General features: G+C 45.4%; 2 protein-coding genes across 2 annotated transcripts in view; one reads left to right on the forward strand and one right to left on the reverse strand.

Annotated features, from left to right (window-relative positions):
- ctnna1 (catenin (cadherin-associated protein), alpha 1) overlaps positions 1 to 23,124 on the forward strand; it is a 118,391-nt gene that overhangs the window by 41,427 nt on the left and 53,840 nt on the right. The window lies entirely within an intron of this gene.
- lrrtm2 (leucine rich repeat transmembrane neuronal 2) lies at positions 13,331 to 17,409 on the reverse strand. Its single transcript, XM_036549127.1, has 2 exons — positions 17,339 to 17,409; positions 13,331 to 16,473 (listed from the first exon to the last, which is right to left on the reverse strand). The coding sequence occupies exons 1-2, from the start codon at positions 17,340 to 17,342 to the stop codon at positions 14,816 to 14,818; spliced, it is 1,662 nt and encodes a 553-aa protein (XP_036405020.1). The 5' UTR covers positions 17,343 to 17,409; the 3' UTR covers positions 13,331 to 14,815.

The raw sequence follows: 23,124 nt of genomic DNA on the forward strand, positions 1-23,124 counted from the left end.
AATGAATTATTTTGATGAAACATTCTGTTAAATTGTCATTGTGGGTGGGGGGTGGAGGGGAGGGGAGGAGAAGTGATCTGGACAACATTTGATCAGAGTGAACGTTATGTTGTGGAATGATTTTAAGATTTGTTCCCTGTGCATCTTCAGGAGAGTGGCTCTGAATGGCTGCCGCTCTATGAGAACTCTGATTTATTTTTTAAAAACTGCCCGGGCTACCCTGTTGGTGATGAGGGCATTTAGGTGTGTTCTGGGAGCAGTTGTCTCCTGATTGCCAATTATCATAAATCTGAAAAAGCTTTGGAGTCTTGACACTTTTCTCTATTTGCAAATGATGATCATTAAGTGGGCATAGCCTGAATTGCAATAAAATTGACCCTGCTGACAATGTAGGTCAATGCGGCATGGTTTATGTCCCCTCACACACATCTTTGCCGCAATAGGCGGCCCTGACATTTTAATTTTGAGTCAGAAGGACACTGTGTCCATTGTGGACGAGCTTACATGAAGCTATAAATCTGATTATGGCATAAATTTAACTTTGACAGTCGTACAGTGGCCAGCCCTCTGGTTTAAACAGAAAGGGCAAGCAGGGAAAAAAAAAGCCTAACAAAACTTGGAGAAGACAGCTTCCCAGAGAGAAAGTTACTGCTGCTTTTTTGCAGAACAAGTCTGAACATGCGGAGTTCAGACTTCATCTGTAAACATCAGGTGTTTCTCATTTTATATGCTGTAAAATGTACATATTGTGTGCTGTAAGGCAAAGATTGTGTGTGTGCGTGTGTGAGTGTCTGTCCAACACGATGCTAACAAGCTTATGTAGAATTGGCAATGCCGTTACTATTGTAAATGCGCTTTTCTTCCTTTCTCAGGTACATTGTTCTGTACAGTAAGAGGCTGCGTGAAAATGGATTTCAGTGCTGTAAAAGTCCCCGATTATTTGCATGCTTGGACTGCTGTCCTCTGTCTCAGCTTGTGCCTGTTTGTAGCTGCAGTATCTTTTTAAGACTTTGGGTTGTCTGCCGTTACACGGCTGGTAACCCCTGACAGAGGCTGATGGCAGCTCTCCTGCCCGTCTCCCCTCATCTTTAAAGGAGGACTTTTATTCTGCATCTTTTATTAGGCGCTTGTTAGAGCTGGCTGCCTGCAATTGTTTATTAAATGGTATATAAAATTTGAATGAGCTTCGTTTTTTGGAAATGGAGCTCTGACCCCAGAGCGTGTAACTGAAGAAGCAGTGGGGAGGATCGGCCCTGGGTTACCTGGCTCGGTTGAGTTTAGGACCCGCTGTAGGTGTACAGATCTCACCCTGTGCCACTGTTCTAAATGAGCCAAATCCTTAGACATTTATTTAGGAAATCAAAGAAGTCGTCGCCATGCTTAAGACGTGCAAGATTAGTTTTACAATTACTTGGCAGACATTTGGATAGCTTACATTTTTACATGTCCATCTGTACAGCCACATGTTCACTCACACAGGCTGAGGTAAGTACCTTGCTCAAGGGTACAACAGCAGTGATCCGTTTAGGAATCAGACCTGCAACCTTCTGGTTACACGCCTAGTTCCTAAAGCAGCTTGCTGGTGTGCAGCTCTGCTTTTGGTCCCACCCCTGACTTTAGAACTCTCACTTCTAGGTCACAGGCATAGGGTCACTCATTATAGCAAAGATGAGAGAAGGAACCGCATCAAGGTTGCTCACTGCACCAGTACTGAAGCCTTCTAGCCAGGACTATGATATAAACCACTGTCATCCATCATTAACGCCTTATTAATCTGCTATGTTCCATCTGAAGTCTTCTTATGTACAATTTATGATTTATGTAAGAAACTTTGTGAAAAGTCTGACTCAGGCAGATTTTAAATAATAGTAGTGTATAAAAATGTGTGTGTGTGTGTGTATATATGTGTATGTGTGCGATGTAAATATATGCATACAAATGCACAATATACATAATGTGTGTGTGTGTGTGTGTGTGTGTGAGAGAGAGAGAGAGAGAGAGAGAGAGAGAGAGAAATATGTATTGGTGGTCTGAATGAGGTGAACGGGTGTTTCTCAGTAGCGGCATGGTCTCGAATATCTCGGCTGTTCCGTCTCGAGGGCTCGAGGCTCACGGCGCCTGATGTACCGTTTTCCGCATGGCTGAACCGACAAGGGAGTCTTTGGGCGGCACAACGGCAGCCGGGTGGCCATCGTTCAGAAATCATCCTCGTCCGAATACAGCTCCAGACGCTAGTCCCGCAGTGACAGGAGGGCAGCGAGGGAGCAGGCGTGTCTGAAAACTCAGGAATATTGAGCGTTTTCCTGTCGCGGCACGGCTCAACGATGACCTGATGGTCCGGCCTTGTCCGTTCGCGGCGGAAGCTGACACCTTAACCTCTCGGTGCGCATTCTCAAACCCCGGCTCTGACTCCATAGTAGGTCCAGCCCCTCCTCCCCCCTCTGCAAACCTAACTGTCTGCATTTTACACTAGCGCTTTTCGACACGTCTTTTCACATTATCTATGATCTTATATGATATTATCTTTAACTGATGATTTTGTAACTAGTTTCATGTTGAATAAATACGAAGCTACTTTAATGTTAAAAGTTTTTGGCACTATATTGATCCAAAGATGTACTTAATTTAATTCATGTACACTTCATCTTGTTCAGATGTTTTTTTTTTTTCCCCAATCTGTTAATTACCAATTGCATTGATCTAGCCTTTTTAAATATGAGTTGGGTCAAATGTAGCAAGTCAGAGGAACAGAAATGGATTTGTTTTTAAATTTCAGCGACTTGGCTTGATGTAGATTGTAGATAAGGATTTAAAAATCATGAATGAAATCAATGTCTGATTCCCTGCTGTGCCGAGCACATCTACATGTCGATGGAGTGCACAGGCCTCCGGTACTTGTGCCATGGCAACAGCAGTTTTTCACATACAGGCCACAGTTGCGATAAGAGGAACAGCACATCTCTATGTGACAACAGCATGCTAACCACTCTCATACACAGCTGTGAAACCATGCTCTGCTGCTTTTGAATATGGCCATGCTGGTAAGGGTGCTCCCATTTATGTCCAGCTGTGGGTGAAGTCTGTTTGCAAGCAGGTAGCTCCAGGCACAGTTGGTTACCTCCATCATACGTAATGAGGCCAGTGATTGGTTATACCTTGTTAGGTGAAAGTAGGTGTGTTTATAGATGAATGAAGTAGATTCCATTTATACTGTATACTTCCTGGGTAATATTTTCAAAATCAACCTTGAACATGGCCGGCCAGCCATTGATTTAAGTGTTACTTCATCACATTAGCTTGCTAACACTTAACAGGCAATGTAAACTTCTGTGGCCATACTTGGAGAAGGAGTTGACCTCTGATGTCCTTCTTTGTCCTTACTGCACCTCGAGGTAATTTAATGGAAGCATGGTCTAATTTTTAGATGGACTTGTATCCGCTGGGGCCATCGATCTGTAACTGAAAGTTGCTAATGGAAACTTGCTATTGATAAGCTGCTTGTACGTGGTAATATAGTGGTGGAATCCAGGCCAGCTTCCTGCCGGGCTAATGTCAGCCCAGACTCTCAGCTGGGGACATCTGAGCTATAGGGCTCAGCTTCGTCTCAAAGCAAGTTCCACGTAGGAGCCTTGGATTTTCACTGAATTCACTGGAACGGCCCTAGAAAAACAATCTATTTGCATCCATAAATCTATCACTGTTGCTTTTTGTGGCGAGTTAAACTTAAATGCAACTGAAGTGCCATTTGTCTCATACTGATGCGTCTTCAACTGCCGGCAATACCAATGCCTCACCCATCTGTCATCTCTGCTGTAAGAGCTTTAAGCCAATCCACCTGTACTTCGCAGTGATTAGCACAGTGACTTTGCAGATTCATATTCATAATTGGATCCACATGTTGTTTGTGCAGCAGTTCAATAAAGATGGATCAGGGTCAGGAGCGGGGAGCTTCGATTGAAAGTTCTTCATTTGAGAGGTGCAGGGATATTAACCCTGAGGAAATGTGTTTCAAGTGGAGGAGATATGCTGCAAGTGTGTAAGTCCAGTTTCACCGGAAAAAAAAGGTCTGGCATAAATTCAGTTGCTCACAGATTAAGTAATTAATATGCATTGGAGTCTGAGATCTCACATTTCTTTCTAAAACCTTAGCAAGTGGCATATGTTTTTTCCTTTTTTGTGTGGGGGGAGTGGCTACTGTCAATATTGTAGGTGTAGCGGTAGGGATTAATGTCATGCGGCATATGCTGTCAAACTAGGCAGTTTACATAGGAAATACGTCAAAGAGACGATCTCTGGACCTTCCGCAGTGAGAAGATTGATAGGTTTTAGTTGGCAAGCTGGAGGAACGGGTTCTGATGGCTTCTCTGGGGGATGGTTGACCGCAACAGATGCTCCAGACACGTTAAAACATTAAAATTCAAGCCCACAAGGTTTCGGCAGCATCTGCTCCTAGAGTGTGGGCTTTGTCATTTAGTTTTACCTCCAGCAGATGAATATGGATTGAAAAAAAAAAAAAAAAAACATCTGAGAATTAGCAAAGAGAAATTCCTCACTATCCATGCTTTTTAAAGCTGCCATTTTCTATCTCTTACTGTGCTGTCAGTGTGATAGCTCAACTGCTGTTGTCAATGCTTATGTGGAAAAATCAGCACATAGGTGGAAAGCATTGGTGATTCTGTTTAAGATTAATGATCATCTTCCTCTAGCACATGCATTCATGCCCAGAGCGCATCGAATGGATCAATGTGATATTTGGGCGTGTGCTTTTTTTTAATGGTGTGGAAAGGGAGGGAGGGGTGCCCTTGGAAGAACAAACCGAACTTCGGTTATGGCAGCCGCCTACTGTAGCCCTCTTTCGCTAGCCCTGTTGACTTGCCAGTAGTTGACAGAATAAAGACAAATGTCGCCTAGTGCTTATTCACTACACTGTGGGATCTGCAAGACTCGAGCTGACATTGAAACAGATTGGTTTGCGAGGATGGATGACTGCTGGGGTGAGCTTGGCACAGTCGCGCGTCCGCGGCTCCAAATGGCGGCTGCTTAACAGATGATGGACAAGCACTTTCCCTTTCGTCGCTAAAGTTTCCCTCAGCGACGGGAGGGGAGAGCGTTTCCCCTGGACCAGGAGCTCCCCGAGGTGTGCTGTGATCTTTAACAAGGCGATGTGGAGTTTCTCCCAACATTTCCCACCCACCAGACAGTCCCTCAGCCAAGCGGGATTAATTGGGCTATTAAATGGAGAGTTGACACGGCTGGTGGTCCACCGCCGGAACCTCTCTGAGCAGACGCTTGGGGGGTGGGGGGGTGGCAAAGGGTTTTCGTGCAGTGAGCTGTGAACCACCTCCGCACCAACTTTTATCCATTTATGCGACGTTGCCCTCTTTTACCTCCCACAAATAAGTAGCACTTTGACATCGCAAATTCTGTTACTCCTTAAACTGTGTTATTATTCTGAAGTGTAAGGGAGCCCAGGGGAACCTAGAGGAGTCTGGGAAGTTCTGCATAATAATAGCTCACCTTGCAGCTTATAATGGGACTCTGTCTGGGTGGTGGTGGACATACTTCCACGCGTAGCGTATCACATTGTCAAAGTGGTCATAACACTAAATCACTACGCTGTTTTTAAAGGAAGAACTGCATCAGCACCCATAACAAATCCACTGAGTGCTTTTGAAATGTTGTATGCCCTTTTTTTGTATTTTGATATTGCTTTTCTGGGTTATTTGTCAGACCAAAATCATGTCCACTTTGTGTTTTACACATTCACGCCTCTCATGTCTGCAACATTCATCACCTGTCCAGTGTTGTATTTGTCAACTGAGGTTTAAAGTACAGTTGCAACTAATGTTGTCTGTTATTGCAGGCTAGTCGGTGGAATTTTTTTTTTGGTTCAGACTCCCTGTTTGGGACGTAGGTGATCTGAAAACCCTATTTTGAGATTGAACAGGAAAGCAGGTCAAGATAAAGTTTTGAAAGTTTTAGAAAAGATGTACGCCTTCCCCATTTCCCGACCCTCAGTTCAGTTTGAAAAGCAAAACCACAGTTGTTCCTCCTACAGTTAAAGGATCCGAAAGGAGTTCAGTCACTCAAACAGCTACAGACTTGATGAGTCAGGATCTAATGTTTCACAGCCATATGGCAGAGGGACCTGCAATAGCATTTCTTCAGTAGTATTTTAGTCCTTTTTGAGAGTGGTTCTTGTGGTGTAAGTCTTCCTCACTTCACAATTAAAACTCATCGCGTACAACACTGCATTAAGGAAATAAACCTAACCATTAATTGTATGGAATGACATAGCAGTTGTATTTTAATAAGTGCCCCTTCAAATCTTTTTGTGATAAAGAGCGCGCGTACACATTCATTTGGCCCGAGTTTGAAATCTCCTTGACATGCCTAGCATGAATGCAGCTCTTATCTTTGCTGGAAGGTCACGCAATCACCAGGGAAGAAAATCTTGATCGTCTGCCTTAAAAGGAGAGCGTTTGTGCGTGAAGAGATTGCTTAAATTGCACAGTGTTTGTTTTGGAAGAGGTAACATTGCTGAAATGGCCAGAAGATAGCCACAGGAGGGGGACGTGGGGGGAAGGCGAGTGCAGTCCTGTCTGCCTCCCGGGAGTGTCGCTGGCCACGGGGGGCCCCTCACGAAGGCGGTCCGATCCGGGCGCGGCCCCACATGGCTCGAGGTGTGCCCTTCGGGGGCCAACAGGTGGCCCCAGTGAGGAATGGCTGCCAATGTATTCGACTGTAAATACATTAGGAAGGTATTTGCTGATGAGAACCCAGATCGATGAGTCCGTCCTTGTAAGCATTTTCCAGATTTACTGGAAGGTTGTAATGAACAGTCTGGTCGCGCGACAGGCCCTTAGTCCTTGAACCCTGCAGCCGGTGCAAAGGAACTACGCCTGGCCCGGCTTAATTTGCACAGTACCCCTCCTGCCTGCATACGTAAAGTCATTTATTGCTTGCCACGCCAGTGGCACCGTGAAAATTGAACAATTCGAACAGGGACTCCTACAGGTAGGTAGCTACATTATATATTACTCTGGCCTGCCGGGGCAATTATTGCAAATAATTGTCCAGGGAAAATTCATGCTGTTTTCTAACTGTATGTATGTCTGGGAGGCATTTCTCTTTAAAATGCATTCAGCGTAAGGCTACTTTTGCCTTTACCTCTACTCGACCAGGCGGTAGTATCTCAAGGACCTCCATTACATGCTTCCTGCAACCTGCAAGTGCAAGTGCAAATACTTTGGTAGTGGTATGGTTTAATCACAGGAGTGCATTGAACCAACACAGGTGCTTATAGCCAGAGGGTTAAAGGTTAAAATATGCAATACGCTGTTGCTGTGATTGATCATTTTTGCAGCGTCATCAAACAGGTTATCAAACCTGAATTGTCTGGTAGATGTTCAGCTGTATAAATGCGTACTTCATGAAACGTAAACCAAGTCACCCTGGACACATTGTATTACATTATCTGCTATGGCAACATATAATGCCATGTCACACAGCCACCCATGCCGCTCCGGGCTGCTGCCCGATGTGACAAAGTGTCAGAACTGCCTTGTTTTGTCCGGATGGTGCTGTGCAGTACTCCATTTGCGTTTTAAGACCTGTTCCTCAGCAGTGGTTACCGCTTCACTGTCAGTGATTGACTGCAGTGAGAGACAGTGCCCGTACGATTTATTTACCATAGGGTCTGTTTTGAGTAGGAGAGGGGAATATTTAAAACCGCCGCAGAAGTTTGCATTATGTATGCCAGCAGTTAAAGATGCACACTCAGTAGAAAAATAATGGCAGGGGACATAATTAAAAAATGGACCTTCAAGTCGTTTGGTAGCACACTAGGCAGTATATTGGTGGCCCTTTTTTAACCAGCTCAGTCATTCTGTACAATATTTTGTGCAATGAGTGCCCTTCTACAATCACAACACTTTTCATTTAACGCCTTCTGCCTAATTAGCTGCGATGGCCAGGGACTGACAGCTATGCAGTGGCTACTGATCAGGCTGTTTGAGTGACTGAAGCTGTCTCATGAAATGGTATTAATGAGCGCGAGCCTCCTGGATTGTCTAAATTCGCCTGCCAGGGCGCTGCCCAGATTAGATGCATCGGTGAGTACAGCCAGTTCCCTGATGTAATTAAAATGTGCGAGTGGGGAGAAAAAGAGGTGCAGGTGAAATGCAGCATTATGGCTTGTGTTATGGGTTGTGACTGGTTGGCTTTTATATCTCTGCGCTTCTCTCTGGTCCACCGGCAAACACACCCCCGGATAGCGAACTTGAAGAGCCTAGTGGCGGTTCCCTAGCAACTACATTAAAAATCATCTGAGATTTTTTACGCTGCCAAATTTAAACACTCTGAACGCTGTTCTCTGTTACCTGGTGATGTTTTGTTTTTAAGCACCAATCAGATGGCTCTGTTTTGCTCGTGCTGCGGGAAAACGGTGCTTTTGGGACTGGAGTGGCAACCCTAAAGTTACAGGTGCAAAGCCCAGGTGGGCCATGGCTGTACCCTTTAGCAGGATATTTAACCCGAATCTGCTTTCTCAAGGGGAATGTAACCCTTCACTGGAAAGAGCTAAACCAGCAATAGTATGCTACAAAGCTAAGCCAACTGAGATGATCACTCAAAACTTCTGCCGACAAGCCTAATTTTTTTTAAAGTGTTCGTAGTCAGATGGCTGAGGTTTTCAGTGCTGTGTTTTCAGCATAGGGAAAGACACATTAAATTAAATTAGACTCATTGGGGCCTCCTCAGGCGTCCCCACGGCAACAGGCTTGCCTTGTGATTGGACGCCATTGTGACTGCACTCCACCAGCCCTGCTCACACTCCATCATGCAAATGAAGGAGGAGGGCTCGGTGCTGGGAGCTGTTTTTACATACACTGAATACCCCTAAGTGCATGTTACGGTACGCTACACTGATTTGAGTCAAGTCCAGAAGCCTTGACCCTCGCCCCTCACCCTGGCCTTGCATGTTTTCTTGGCTAAAGCGGATCTCAGTATAGTTGTCGTTTGTTTCGTACATCGCGTAGACACGTGTGCGTATGTAATATACTTCTCTACAAACTCCTAATAACACAGCACTGCTCATGGCAGAATCTAAAACGTCGACATAATGATGTACAAATTTAACAAGGCTGAAGAATGCATGTTTTTCTATTCATTGACAGTCTCACGCCGCCAACCCCAGCCTTCTGACAGCTTTGATCAGTCAGAACTAACAAGCTCTACCCTGTGCCTGCTAATGACGGGGCTAATGGCAGGACTGCCACTGCCTGTGATACAGGATTAGGGGACAATGGCAAGGAATGTGCAGCATTCAGCGCCTGCCCTTCAGCATCGAGCATGAGCCTGGCGTTCATTACAGATAAACTTTACCTCTTCATTAATGCGCCGCCATGAAAGCCCGCCCTGATAGATTAGCTGGTGCTGCTCCGCCTTTAACCCCCATACCTGAAGGTTCTGTTCAGCGTTTAAGTACAGTATTTTTTCCATTTTACACTTGAAATCTCTCCTTCTGTTGCTCCTACACACACGGTTGACTGCTTGATTGATTGATATATCACTGCTAAATGCACTACACACATGTATGGGTTTGTACACATAGTAATCAATACTCCCTTCTCCATGTACGATTTCCATGTGCAGTGCAGATTGACAAACAGTTGGCTGAAAGGGCTAAAGGCCGTCGTGTACCACACGCTTAAAATAAAGGTATGTTTAATAGCCCTTTGCATTTCCTGTCTGAAGCGGTGACATAAAGACAAATGGTCTGCCATCGAACAAAGAGGGATTTAGACATGAAGCATCTCAGCGGGGAGCTTTTATTGGAGACGGGAGACTTGCTTAAGGACACCCCACAGCCTGATTCTCAGTCCCTGCTCTCCTCAGTAACAGACCTGTCATCCATAAATCACTCAAGCTGTCCTGCCCCTCCCCCCCCCCCCCCAGCAAAACCCTGGCGTGCGCTGTTGCAGAAGGAGAATAAATGTGCTCAGGTTAAGCACCGACCACGTGTTGGGAGACATGCCCTGATTTTTCCTCCTAAGCCTTCTAGGTCTTGCCTTCGTAAAGAGCACGATAATATCACAGACATTTCATCCAGCACTTCATAGTGCTGAATGGAGCTGGGTGAGCCTCAAAATGGGAGCAGCCATCGGGTGTCATCAGTGACTCGCTGCTGGTTTTCGGTTGGTGGAGTTCACGAAGCCTCACGTTCCCATCATTCAACGGGACGGCCTGTAGGCACGCAGAGGCACGGCAGCGCCATTACCGGCGAGGAGCGCAAGAGGAGAGCTCATGGAAACAAACATCCTTCACTGATTGTTTCGAGATCTAATGTCTGCCCCTCAAGTAATACAACAGCCATTGTAAAAGCCCTGTGAGTGTAGTGAATCAAGTACATTTAAAGGGCTCGTTTGGTGGAAATGCACTAAGCCTCTCTTAAGTTCCCGCGGTGTAAAGCTGTGCAAGCTGTCACGCTCGTTTCTCCAGAAGCTGACAGTGTTTTACACGCGTATTTAGATGTTGACAAAGCAAGGTGAGTTGTTAACTTCGATTTCGCTCTGACAGGCACCAGGATCAAGGAGAATTAAAGATTCTGATCTTTTGACTCTTTGAATAATGATGCTCCTGATACATGTACGCTGTTATTGTGAATGAATATTATGTATACGTAATTTCATTCACGATAACTTGCAATGCTCTAAAAATAGCCAGGATCTGGTAGATCAGAGAGCGAGATAATCAGTTTTAAATGGAAGTTCAGATGTGATGTCCAGAGGTCCAGCCATAGATGAGCCCTATGCAGGGTGGAACTGGGCACACTTAATCCCATTTTTCCAGGCCAGAAAATTTCCAGGGTTTTCAAAAACAGTCAAATTACATAGATTAAAAAACCTGGTATATTAGAAAGAAACAGTGGGAGTGAAGGTCTGCATGGGAAGAGCCTGATGGGAAGGTTTGCCTCATTAGATAAAATACAAAGTTGAAGATATTTGAATGGGAATGGAGTTGAAGTCTATGGCTAAAGTTACCTTTTTGGCAGGTGGTGCCCATGATATGTGTTCAGCGTGACCTCACCAACCAGGTTTGTCCCGGTTGAAGTTTGCTGGACTCAACCACCTGACCTGGCCTGGTCTCGCAGCCCAAATACATATACAGATGTACTCTTCAATGCATTTGGTAAAACCAGACCCAAGCATGGATAAATTGTAACCATTTTTATTTAAAAATATATGTCTTAAGGAAAAAAAGATCTTTTCAGTTAAAGCCACATCTTTACCCACTATACAGATATGAAATTGTACATATTACAATACAAAAGGAATAAAGGTGGTGAAAAGCATTCATTTTGCGCACAGGGGGTGAGGGGGCGTGACTTGGGTGGGGGTTTTTTTTAGGCGGTGTGGGGGATAGGGAGTATAACCAGAATAACAAAAATACAGGAGACAGAGCAGGCCTGCTAATCGATGCACATTTCTACATATTGTGTTTTCCATCAATCCACAGGCAGTTGCCTTAACAGTGAGATTCCAGAATGTTTGCAAAGTACTCTTCATTTAAAAAAAAAAAAAAATGACCAAAAAAAGTTATTTTTTTTCCACTTTTTCTTTTTTCTTTTTTTTTTTTTTTAAACGGGCCCCTTGGAGCGTTCCACAGTTACATCACACTTGTGATCGATCCCAAGCTATCACAGCAGGAAGTAAGGCTTGTCCGTCACCTTTGTGGGTGGAGTTAAAACGGAAATCAGGAGAATTCCCTACGTCCGCTTTCTTGGAACATGCAAGACATCATGGATCATTGGAGGGGCAGGACACTGAATACTGAGTACTAAAAGCAGTGGCTAACCTCAATGCAAAAAAAAAAAAAGCTTTGACAAGGAACAAATTGGCAACATGTGGCATTGTAAACATGAACAGATTAGTATATCGTAGGAATTTAGTTATGGTTTTGAAATGGAAACTGCTGCTGAATCTCCTTTGATTGAAACCGCTGTTGATTGTAATGGCAGGGGTTAAAGTCTGCATTTCTGACCGTCTTGCTGGCAGCGACACACTGTCCTGTCCATTAGACTTGAGGTGTTTGCTGTTCCTCAAAAGGAGTGAGGCTTTCATTTTTAGACACTTTTTTTCAAATTAGAATGCTTGCTCATGATTTCAGTGTTATGCCTAAAAATTCCCATTTAGATTTTTGGCCTCTGCCTTTGAAATGTTAAGGAAATGTCAGTAGTAAGATGGAAACAATTATTTAACATGTCTGGAATTGAAATATGTTATTTGACAAACCTGCTCAGGTGAGTGGAGCGCATCTGGTTTACATTATAGAACAGACTTCTTTTCATATTTTTTTTCTTTTACATGGGGGGTTTGGGAAATCGGGCGTGTTTGTCTGAATTTATCTCGGCTTCTGTGAGACTTGAGAATGGGTTCGTGCGGTCTTTCTCACTCATACAGAACAGATGCCTCTCCTCCCAGTTCATCAATTAAAGATGTTTAATGTGGCTTTGAAACTCTGAAAATCAACAGCCGTCTCTCACAGCAAACCCCCCTGTCCGCGTCCCAGAATTTTCCTGCAATTACTGCAACTTAATTCAGCCACTCTGCACAGATGTCTCTCTCTAGCTCCCTCTAGGGGCCACATTCTCTCTCCTTTCTCTCCAAGCTTTTCCAGTAAGAGCCACTTGGCTGATCTTCTCCCAGACCCCACGAGCTGCCTCCAGCCTTCCCCGATAAGAGCTAGAGCAACAGAGCAAAGGACAGCAGAACTAGACTTTCTCCTTCGCAGTTTTCCAGTTTTACTCATTCGTCAGCTCCTTTACAGAAAGACTACCGGCAAACGCGTCCCTTTTTTCTAAGCCTATATATAGTGCTCTTTTAATTTGAATGTATTTTGCAAAAGAAGGTGATTTAAACAGGAGGAAGGGTGACTGAGCAAGGGCTTGTTTTGTGTCCGTGTTGCAAAAACGGTAGATGAAACGCGAGGTTCATTAGGATTCTTGGCATCTCTGCCCACGGCGCTTAAGCCAGCCATTGTCAGCTACGCGCTGTGTTCTTCCGCCGCCGTCTCCTGTTAACCCCTTAGGTCTGCGGACTGGACTGACGCCGTCTCACAGCCCGAGACTCGATCCCAAACTCCAGCGCCCCCTCTCCCCTCCCCAGCACCACCTGACGGGTCGCGTCACCCCAAAGTAGAGAGATGCAGAGAGAGCTCATTGGCCTCGTCTAGGTTTCGTGAGGCCATGTATGAGCAGACTGACACCTCACACATCTGGTTGGTGTGCGTCATTTCAATGCAGATATTTTTCTCTCTCTCTCTCTCTCTCTCTCTCTCTCTCTCTCTCTCTCATCGGAGGGATGCTGAGAGCCAGGACATATGAGCGTGCTTCTTCTGAACGGCCAGGAGCACTAAATCTTTTGCTGGAGCAGTGGTGTGGGTGACAGAGTATTAATATATATTTTTCCTCCAGCCTTAATTGGCTCAATCTTGAGTCTGTCAGATATGATTACATTCTCTGCTGCATCGGCGCCACCCGCCGCTGGGTTCCGGGTATGAAGCATTCTGGCCAATTACAGGGCCTTTTTTTTTTTTTTTCTCCCCCCTTCTTCCTTCACAAAAGTGCTGTCCTGGCTAGTGCTCCCATTAAATGCACCACAGCAGAGAAGACATTTGTAGCCTCGATCTATGATGGAAGGGAAACCAGCGTTCTGCCGGTTGCTCTGCTCGCGATGTTATCGGGGAAGGAAGCGAACGCCGCCGCGGCCAAGACGTCGGCGTCAGGGCGCGCTCGGCTCGCGTTTGGGTCTGCCGCCCCGTAAATGCTACACTCCATTACTCAGCCGTGGTCTCGCCGCCTTGGCAGAGGGAGCGTTGCAGCATATCGGTGATTAACCTTTTCAGACACCAGAGCTCAGTTTTCACATTTAATAAGAGGTAATGGAGTTTATTGAAGGAAGTCGGATTCTGAAACTTGAAGGCCATTGCTTTTTTTTTCCCCCTAATTGTACATGCGGAATGGGAAATTCCTCCGATAGTGAATGAATGGGTGTCATTGTTCCTCCCACCTAGCAGCTAAGTAACTGGGGCACATAAGCCTGTAAATGTTACATCTACACAATATTTATTTTCTAAAATTATTCAAAGAAAATGTGAAGATTTTAAGGTGTGCTGTGATTGGGAGTCAAAATATTGCCTATTGTGCATCACACAAAAGCTGCACTTTAATCAAGGTTTCTCTTTTAAAGAAGGGCAGACATGTCCACGCAATGCTGGAAATTACATTTCCCTGTCTATCAGAAGAGGGCAGAGTTACCCCTTGAACAGATATCCAACGCACAACTTTCTAGAACATGTTTTTCCCTTTTTTTATTTTTTTTTGTAAGCCTGAATTTTTATTTGTCATCCTCTGTGCTGCAAAATTGCCTGAATGAGTGATAAATCTGACTCTACCTTTTCAATTGAGAGCGGTTTCCCCCAGCTTGATACGGACTCTGTATTCATATTACAAAAATAAATTTGTGAATAATTCTTTACATCTGTTAACTTAAAGTTACATTTTTTTTCTCTGGAAATCTGACAGTGACAAAATTGTTAGGGCTTGCCCCTCTCAATTTCACCCCAGTCTCATCAGCACTCAAAACCCACGTCAGTTTCAAAGCTAAGGAGCAGGAATTTTGCTTGTATATTTCTTTTTCTTTTTTTTTTTTTTTTTTTGTATAAACCGGAAAATAACGAACGAAACGAACAAACAAACCCTGTTTCGATTGGAATGGGTGAATGGCAAACCATGAGGTGCAAGAATAAATAGAGTTCATACTTCACACTCTTTGTAAGGCAGCTGCTGGCATTTGCACTGCCCGTACCCGTTGATGATAACAAGCGCGCCCTCCTCGTGGCTCGGCTCGTACTCGTTATAGGGCACCTGGGTGGCCAGGTCTGCCATTGGCTGCCGCGCCTGGGTCCTCATCTGCCGGCGGTTCTGAATGGCCGAGCAGTGCCGGATCCGCCTCAGGGTCGGGGGGCAGCACTTGCGCGAGATGTACACCCCGAAAATGATGAGGAAGAAGGAGAAGAGCAGGGCCATGGTGCCGATGATCACCCGCTGGGTGAGCACCGTGTTGTCCTGCTCCGAGAAGTTCTCCTCCTCCTCCTCCGTCACGGCCGCGCCCCCCGTCGTGGTGGAGGCGGCACGGCTGGTGCGGGGGGTGGGGGTCGCGGTGGTGGTGGTGGTGGCGGGGGTGGCGGTAACGGTAGTAAAGCTCCCAAAATCCTCTGCATAGAAGTCCTGCGTGGGGGTCTGCATAATTCCAAACAAGGAGCTGGTGGCCTCCTGCGGGGGCGTGGCCTCGTACACGGAGGTGGTTGGCGCGACCGGGGCGGAAAAATTCTGGCAAAGCTGGAACCCGTAAACGGCATCCAGTATTTCCTCGCCTTGGGCGTACTCGGGACTGTGGCACAGGATGGAGTGCTCCCAGCGGCCCCGGAAGGTGCTCAGCCAAGCGGCCAGCGAGCAGATCCGTTTGGTACATTCCCACAGGTTGCTGGAGAGGCCGATGGTGCCCAGCGACCGCCATGTATCCAGGGTCTGGGTGTCCAGGCTGGTCAGCTTGTTGTTATCCAACAGCAGGACCTTGAGGCTGGGCAGGATCTGGAACACGTCGGGCGTGAGGGCGCGGATCTCGTTCCCGGTCAGGTCCAGCTTCTCCAGCGTGCTCCAGCTCCACTCCATGCCGCCGCAGGTCAGGTTGCTGATCTTGTTCCACTGCAGGTAGAGGAACTGCAGGGCGACCAGCCGCGGGAAGTGGGCCAGGTTGATCTTGGTGAGCTGGTTGTGCTCCAGGTGGAGCTCGCGCAGCTTGACCAGGCCGGCGAAGCCGTTGCGGGCCAGGCTCCGCAGCCGGTTGTTGCTCAGGCCCAGGTACTCCAGGCTGCGGCAGTCCCAGAAGGCCCGCACGGGCGTGGTGCGCAGCGAGTTGGAGCGCAGGTGGAGGATCTGCAGCTTGCGCAGTCCGTGGAAAAGCTCGGGCTCCAGGGCCGCCAGCTGGTTGAAGGACAGGTCCAGGATCTGGAGGTTGATGAGGTGGATGAAGGTGGTGTTGGGCAGGCGGGCGATGCGGTTGGAGCTCAGGTTGAGGTCCTTGAGCTTGTAGAGCCCCTGGAAGGCGTCCTCCCGCACCGCCGTGATCTGGTTGTGGTCCAGGTGCAGCCAGGTGAGCTGGCCGAAGCCGTAGAACTGGTCGGGGCTCAGCTCGCTGATGCTGTTGTGACGCAGCGAGAGCCCCAGGGCCCCCCTGTCCACGCCGTCCGGGGGCGCCTGCAGGCCCTGCGTGTCGCAGTAAAACTGCAGGTCCTCACAGCGGCATTTCTGCGGGCAGGTCGTGCATGACGCAGGGAGCGCACTCAGCAGCATGCCGATCACACAGAGCGCCGCTGGTGCAGGTCCCACCAGTACCCACCTCGAATGGAAACCTGAGTGGATGGATTTAAAGACAGGACAATAAACCCAAAGCTCATCTCATCCCTCACTCCCCCCCCCCCCCACCCCACCCCCCTCCCACCACCAACACCCCCCCCCCCCCACCTCTGCAGAGCGGAGCCCTCCGCCCCTGCAAGGAAACTGGAGTCCTTGTCGCTGCGTTTCAGAATTCATGTGAACCGCACATTAGCATGTCTGTGCGCTTGCATATCAATGCATGCATTATACTTTTAATAGAGAGGAGGACCCCCACGTCTTGTGTTTTTCTGAAGAAGCATATTTAGCACACCGATGCATACTCATACATCTGTATGGACCTATTCATTAGGCATTGTGAAATAAACAGCACTTTTTTTTTTTTTCGAGCTCTGCAGCTATCTGTCCATAAAGTCATTTGCCACAGGTTAGAAAAATACGGCGTAACGAAACACAAGCCACACATTTTCTGTTTTATTCAAACTGTTCAATTTTACGTAACTCAATTCTTTGAGATTCCAGTGTGTCCTTGTGATACACTGATGCAAGGGTTTTTTTCTTGGGGATAATACAGTAATTTTTAAAAAAAATACAGAACACAGTGATCAGCTCAGAGATGAATGTATGTACATATGTGATATGCCTGTGTATATTATATATAATTATTTCCTTATTTCTTCTCCTTTTTCTGTGGTAAAAAAAACAGCAATAGTATAACACACTGTTTTACAGAAACACTTGACTTCTCGGAATCTAAAAAAATATATATATATATTTCTAATAAATTGTTTTTGGAGCCCTTGAGCTGTTCGCTTCAGTCCCCTCCTTTGCACTCTCTTTCCTATTCAGGTCCAGACCTGCCGTATGAAAGAGCTAACTTACCCATTCTTTTGTGCACATCGGAGGCTGCATTCAACTGTCTTTCTCTGCAGACTCTTTGAGCAACCAGACGGAAAAGAAATCCAATGGAAAAAAGCCCTTTTGAGAAAACACAAAAGGAATCGTGCTCTTCTGAAATAAAGCAAGGCAGAATCCCCTCAGTTCTGACAAAGACAGAAATTCCATGTCCGGCGATGATGTTGCCTTTTTTTCTGTCGGTCTCCTTTTTTGGATTTAATTTGTATGTTTTTCCTCTCAGAATTTCAGATTGGGAAAATAGACGCTGTTTGTTTTTTTTTTTCCTTTTAACCTTTTGATTTTCGTAGTAGGTGATCTGAATCCAAAGCGATTTTGGTGAACAAATCCTCCCCCCCTTTTTTTCCCCCCTGGTCCCCCTCCGTCGCTCTGAGGTCGGCTCAGTTGGTTAATTGAAGATCAGGCGGTCGTCTCTGGCAGACGGGGGGTCCACTGAAACCCCCTAACTTGTTGATGGAAGCCACCTCTGTGGAGCTCAGTCAGAGGCGGTCAGCACTGAGTCCGCCGCTCTGAGGAGACGCGGCGAGCAGGAGAAAAAAAAGGAGAGGAGAGGAGAGGAGAGCGAGGCGGCGATGCTGTTCTGTGCTTTTCGTTGCAGACACTCACTGCCACAGAGTGGTGGCAGGCTGGCGTCGATCAATGATGCCGTTTCTCTCTCTCTCCCTCCCTCTCCCCTCGCTCGCTCACTTTCCGCCTTGCGAGCGCGCTCGCTCGCTCACTCTTAACACTCGCGTTTGATCCCCCCCCCCCCCCCCCCATTTCCACTTTTTCCCCCTCCCTGATTCCTGATTCCCCTCCTCCCTCAGAATATTGATAATTTCAGCTGTGAGCTGTGACACGTTTAAGTTAAGCGTAGGTTTTTTCGGTCTAGCTGGTTTTTATTTGTTGTTGTTGTTCCTGTGTGGAAGAGAAGGATTTCAGTCCTGTTAGAACACGTGTTCACACTCAGTGTAGCCAGATAACCGTTTTTTTTTTTTTTGTTCAGTAGATTTATTAGCTGCATTCCCTTTATTTATGTGACTGGATATTACTGTTTTTGTTTGTGAATACTCATAGAGGAACTAACAAGGATGTGTAGATATTGAAAGTGTACCACATATACACACACACACACATACACACACATGTGTGTGTGTTTTAAAATATAGTACTTTAAAACACAGACTTCATGTTGTGGTAGAGTACAGCCATTGTAGGAATAGTTACATGACCATCCACAAGGTGCATTTTCCTACCTTTCTGGAGTGCTTTATATGTTGATTTGATTTCTTTAAAGGAGACGTGATGCTTAGGCAGAATATAGCCAGGCAGCTAAGACTAGCATTGTGGGAATATAGATGTGTAAACTTTTGGAATTAGGATGCAAGGGATTGCAGATGGGATTTATGTATAGTGGAATAATATCCATTTCCGTAAGAATGCACACTTGACCCGCACTTGAGTGCAGTACTTATCAGTTAGAATTTCACTTTATATCTTCAGTGTTTGTTGACTTTTTTGTGTTTTGTGGTTTTAGTAGGATTTAAACATTTATTCAGACTGCCCAGTGCTGGTACAGCGATATGTCTTCTTTAAACCCAAAACTGAGACTAGAGGTGTCGCGTTCACCTCACTGTTGAGCTCTTGGCATTGTGGGCCTGTCAGTGGTAAAAAAGAAAAAAAAAATGTTTGATTTGTGTGTGGGTCATTCCACCTCAAAGATTTAATCATGGCTTATGTTACATCCTTACCTGTAAATTATCTTATGTTTTCATGTTTTGAATTGATCCCAGGAAAAAAAAAAACGGACTAGGAGCAAGTTAGTTTTAGCCAAGGGCCATGTGTGTGAGACGGGAAGATGAGAGGATGAGACATGTTTCTCTCAAATCTGGAGGTGGTGTGCTCCATTCTGTGAATGGCTTTGTGACCCAACTGGCTTTGCAGCGCCATTGATTCTGAAAGATCCTTCGCCATTGTGTCTGTAGATTGACTCGTATTATTTTACTAATCCATTTGATACAGACATGTGGTCCTGGCACAATCAGTGACATGTTTTCCGTGAATGAAACTATAATACGTCTCTATTTTTCCTTTCTCTTCATTGAGTGCCCCTGTAATGAACTGCTGCTGCTTGCACTCATGTGATTTGCTTTGCTTGTGGATGCAGGATAATTTTTGGTTTATGTAAGAATAAACCACAGCAGTTAATCTGTTCTCTTATTATATACACACACCTGGGTTTTCCTCAGTTTAAACGAAGGGACCTAACCATCCCCAATAGTGCATATATATCAAGAGAATACACGGATTGAAACTGTTTTGTTCTATCTACCAACCATAGATATTGAAATTAAAGTTATCAGTTTAAATCCATTGCCAAGGAGAATTGTATAAACATTCATTGCATTGGGGATCAATGGCTAGCATTTTGATTAGCTGGTTAACATTAGTTACCAAGATACATAGTGATTTGTGTTTATAATCACTATGCATCTTGGTAGCTAATGTTAACTAGCTAATCAAATGCTAGCCATTGATCCCCAATGCAGTGAATGTTTATTCATTGCATCGGGGATCAATGGCTTTAGCTTTAGCTGCTGTTTAGCTAAGTTTGCCAAGTTAATGTGACTCTTTGCAACTGGAAAGGCTGCTCCCTGTGTTTTTGGTTGGCTAGCCTAGAGTCAAACTGCCCTCACCGTTCATTGATGGAGGGCAGTAAATACTGTTGTGTTGGCTATCTGTGCAGACTGCTTTCTGACTGATGCGCTGGCAGAGGACATTTATCTCCCATGATGGAAGGCTAGCTTTGGAGCAGAGGAACTCCCCATGCTGCTTCTGCTTTGGTGTGGCTGCAGGAAGCAGGTTTCTGGTGGCGATCTAGGTAGCACCGTGACCTTGTTCCGATTGCCCTTCATGAAAGGGAACTGGCGAAATTAACAATAAAATGTTGTTTTAACATAATTCGGAATCCTATTTAGACATAAGATATGGCTCAACATATGTGATATGTGATGATATTGTTCTTGTTCTTGTATGTTTTTGTATGTTAATATGGAATTTAATTTTGAATTTATAAGGGTTTAGTGTATATTTCTGCTGCTATGTACACATGGTCATTGGCCCATCAGAATCTAGAATTAATCCAGGCAGTTATGTATGTATATTTACATGTATGCATAAATACAAATGCACATGCATGCATGCATTAATGCATGCAGTAATTAGCAGTTAGTGTTCTACATATGGTACTCTACATGTGCTGGGCAGTGTAATTCTAAAAAAAAAAAACAAAACAACTCCCCCCTGAATTTCCATACAGTGGAAAAACCAGAGGAAATTAAGACATGCCAAAAGCAGTATGTAGGAGTCCCCATATTGAATCACAAAAGCAGTTGTGAGGAACATGAATGTGACCAGCGCTCGAGCGTTGGAGCTCGTGGGGGGTAGAGGCCGGTGGCACTCTCTCTGCTCCAGCAGTGTGCCACCCGGGGTGCGAGGGGGAAGGGGGGGGGGGGGGTGGGGGGGTCGACACGTCCGTATTTCATTGGCTGTCATGCTGTGCCTGCCAGTGTCCCTGTGACGGGCCATCCCGGGGGCCTTTCCCGTCCTGCGCATTTACCTTCTCACTGCACATGAGTAATTTGTCCCAGGCAAGTGAATGAAGCCCATTCCCCACAATGCAAACTGACTGGGACGGTTGCTGAGATCTCCAGCGATGGGTAGTGATTAGCCCTCCCCGCTTCATAGGCTGAGATGTCCTGATGGTTTTTGTGCAATCCAGGGATCCAAGCCTTGCTGACAGTTACAGAACTAATTACACAACCTTACAAGAAGCCATTGAAAAAGCCATTGTGCTGCTTTGATGTTGAGACTGATGTTTAACCAAATGGGGTCATCCCCTCACCCTCCACTACCCTGACTGATATCAGACGTTTCAAACTTTGGGAAAGCACTTTCTGATCAAGGCATATGTTCGTTTTCTCTTCGTCGCGTTGCTAGAGGGTCGTCATTTCCTGCTTTGTAATTCCTGTTGAAGAAATTGTCAAGAGTTAATGTCATGCACATTAGTTCATGAGTCTGTTTTATATTGAGACGGGTAAGTTGTCCTCATGTTGCCTGCAACTCTGGTTGGTTCCTGGTACAAACAGATTTTTTCCTGGAGGATTTCTGTAGACTACCACAGAATGTGATTCCTAGAAGAAGCTTGCTTTTATTCAGGGAGATTTTGAAATAACTGAGTAACCCAACGTCATCTCTTTCTTCCCCACATATGTGGCTTGCTCTTGAAGAGCTTTCTCTGCATTGTAGCTTTAGAAAACATACCATTTTATTTCATTTCCACTTCGCTGCCTGACTAATCCAAAGTCCAGGTTGCCTTGTAGCCAGCCATTACTGTAAACACAGCAGGTTGGTTTGTGAATATCGGGTTAACGCGGAGTTAAATTCACTCAGGCAGTGAAACAAGGACAGTGGGAGGAATGGGGGGGGAATAATTCAATCACTGCGGCTGGTGCCAAGATCATTACAATATCCGCTGCTATTTTTATTCTTCAGCCTGTTTGAACCTGCTTGAATCCACTGTCCAGTTAGCAGTTATGTTAGCTTCTGTAACTAAATGCTGTATTTATTTATTTATTTCTGATTTCCCTACGAACAGTGAGGCTGTGGTACCTGTGGATATGAATTAGAAGCAGGTTGCTAAGCCGCACCTTTCGCTACACTCCTGTTGAAGTTCAAAAGATGTCAGGGCTTAAAAGTTTATAGTGAAGCTAAACCAGACAGAAATGCTGACACCATAGTTTATGTCCTGATTTCAACTTTGTTTTTTGGCAACTTTTTTGGCGTTCGCTGTCAAAGATGGTGGCACTGGCAGAACTTCCTGTTACAGATTTGCATGTAATTAGTCTGATCCATAAAAAGGACGTTGCCACAGTATTACCGTTAACATCTGCCCGTAGCTGGTCTTCAGCATTTGGAGAAAGTTGTGTGGGCAGATCAAAATTGATTGTGTGGCACCGTTATGACATCTGTGTTAATGAGATTTGCAAGAGAATTGGACATCTGAGAACGCTGTAGGCCTATGCGAGAAGAAGAAAAAGAGCAAATAACTCATACATCAAATAGCCGACTTAAAACGCAAAAATCAACTTTTTGGTGAAGATGACCGTTGTTGAGAAATTAGTTCTTTGATCATTAGTTCTTTCCTCATTTTTTTTAAAATTCCTGCTGAATTGCTCATAGTACCGTCCTTGTATTATTTCAATATCACAGAGCCACTTGTTTGTTTTCTTAGTGTTCCACATGATTTAAAATGCTGTGATGGCTTCTGACTTGTGTAGGTAATTTATCATATGTGCATGTGTCCGTATTACAGTTATAGCCACTGAAGGAATATTTTTGAATGGCTGAAATTGACAAGAAATTGAGCCAGATTAATGATGGATGCTGCTTTGGGCAGCGACATATTCCTAGAAGAGTGTTTCGGTGTGCTGGCACTCAAGTCGAGGCACAGATGTTGAGAAGTTACCCGTTTTATTTTGTCACGGTTCCAAAATTCCTCAAACGGAAGAGGGGCCAAAAGAAAAAACGTGTAGGCGCCATATTTAAGAGCAAAACCTATTTTTAATAGAAGTTATCAAGCAAGCATATGGGATTTCACAGTTCAGTCGTTGCTATGGAGATTTCCGAATTTCTCCTTTTTTCCTTCAGAAAAGGCAGTGGTGTGTCGGATAGTGTGGGAACGAGAGGCATTGCAGATTGCGGATCACCTAGGG

Source organism: Megalops cyprinoides, chromosome 16, assembly GCF_013368585.1.
Source record: "Megalops cyprinoides isolate fMegCyp1 chromosome 16, fMegCyp1.pri, whole genome shotgun sequence".
NCBI classification, from domain to species: Eukaryota; Metazoa; Chordata; class Actinopteri; order Elopiformes; family Megalopidae; genus Megalops; species Megalops cyprinoides.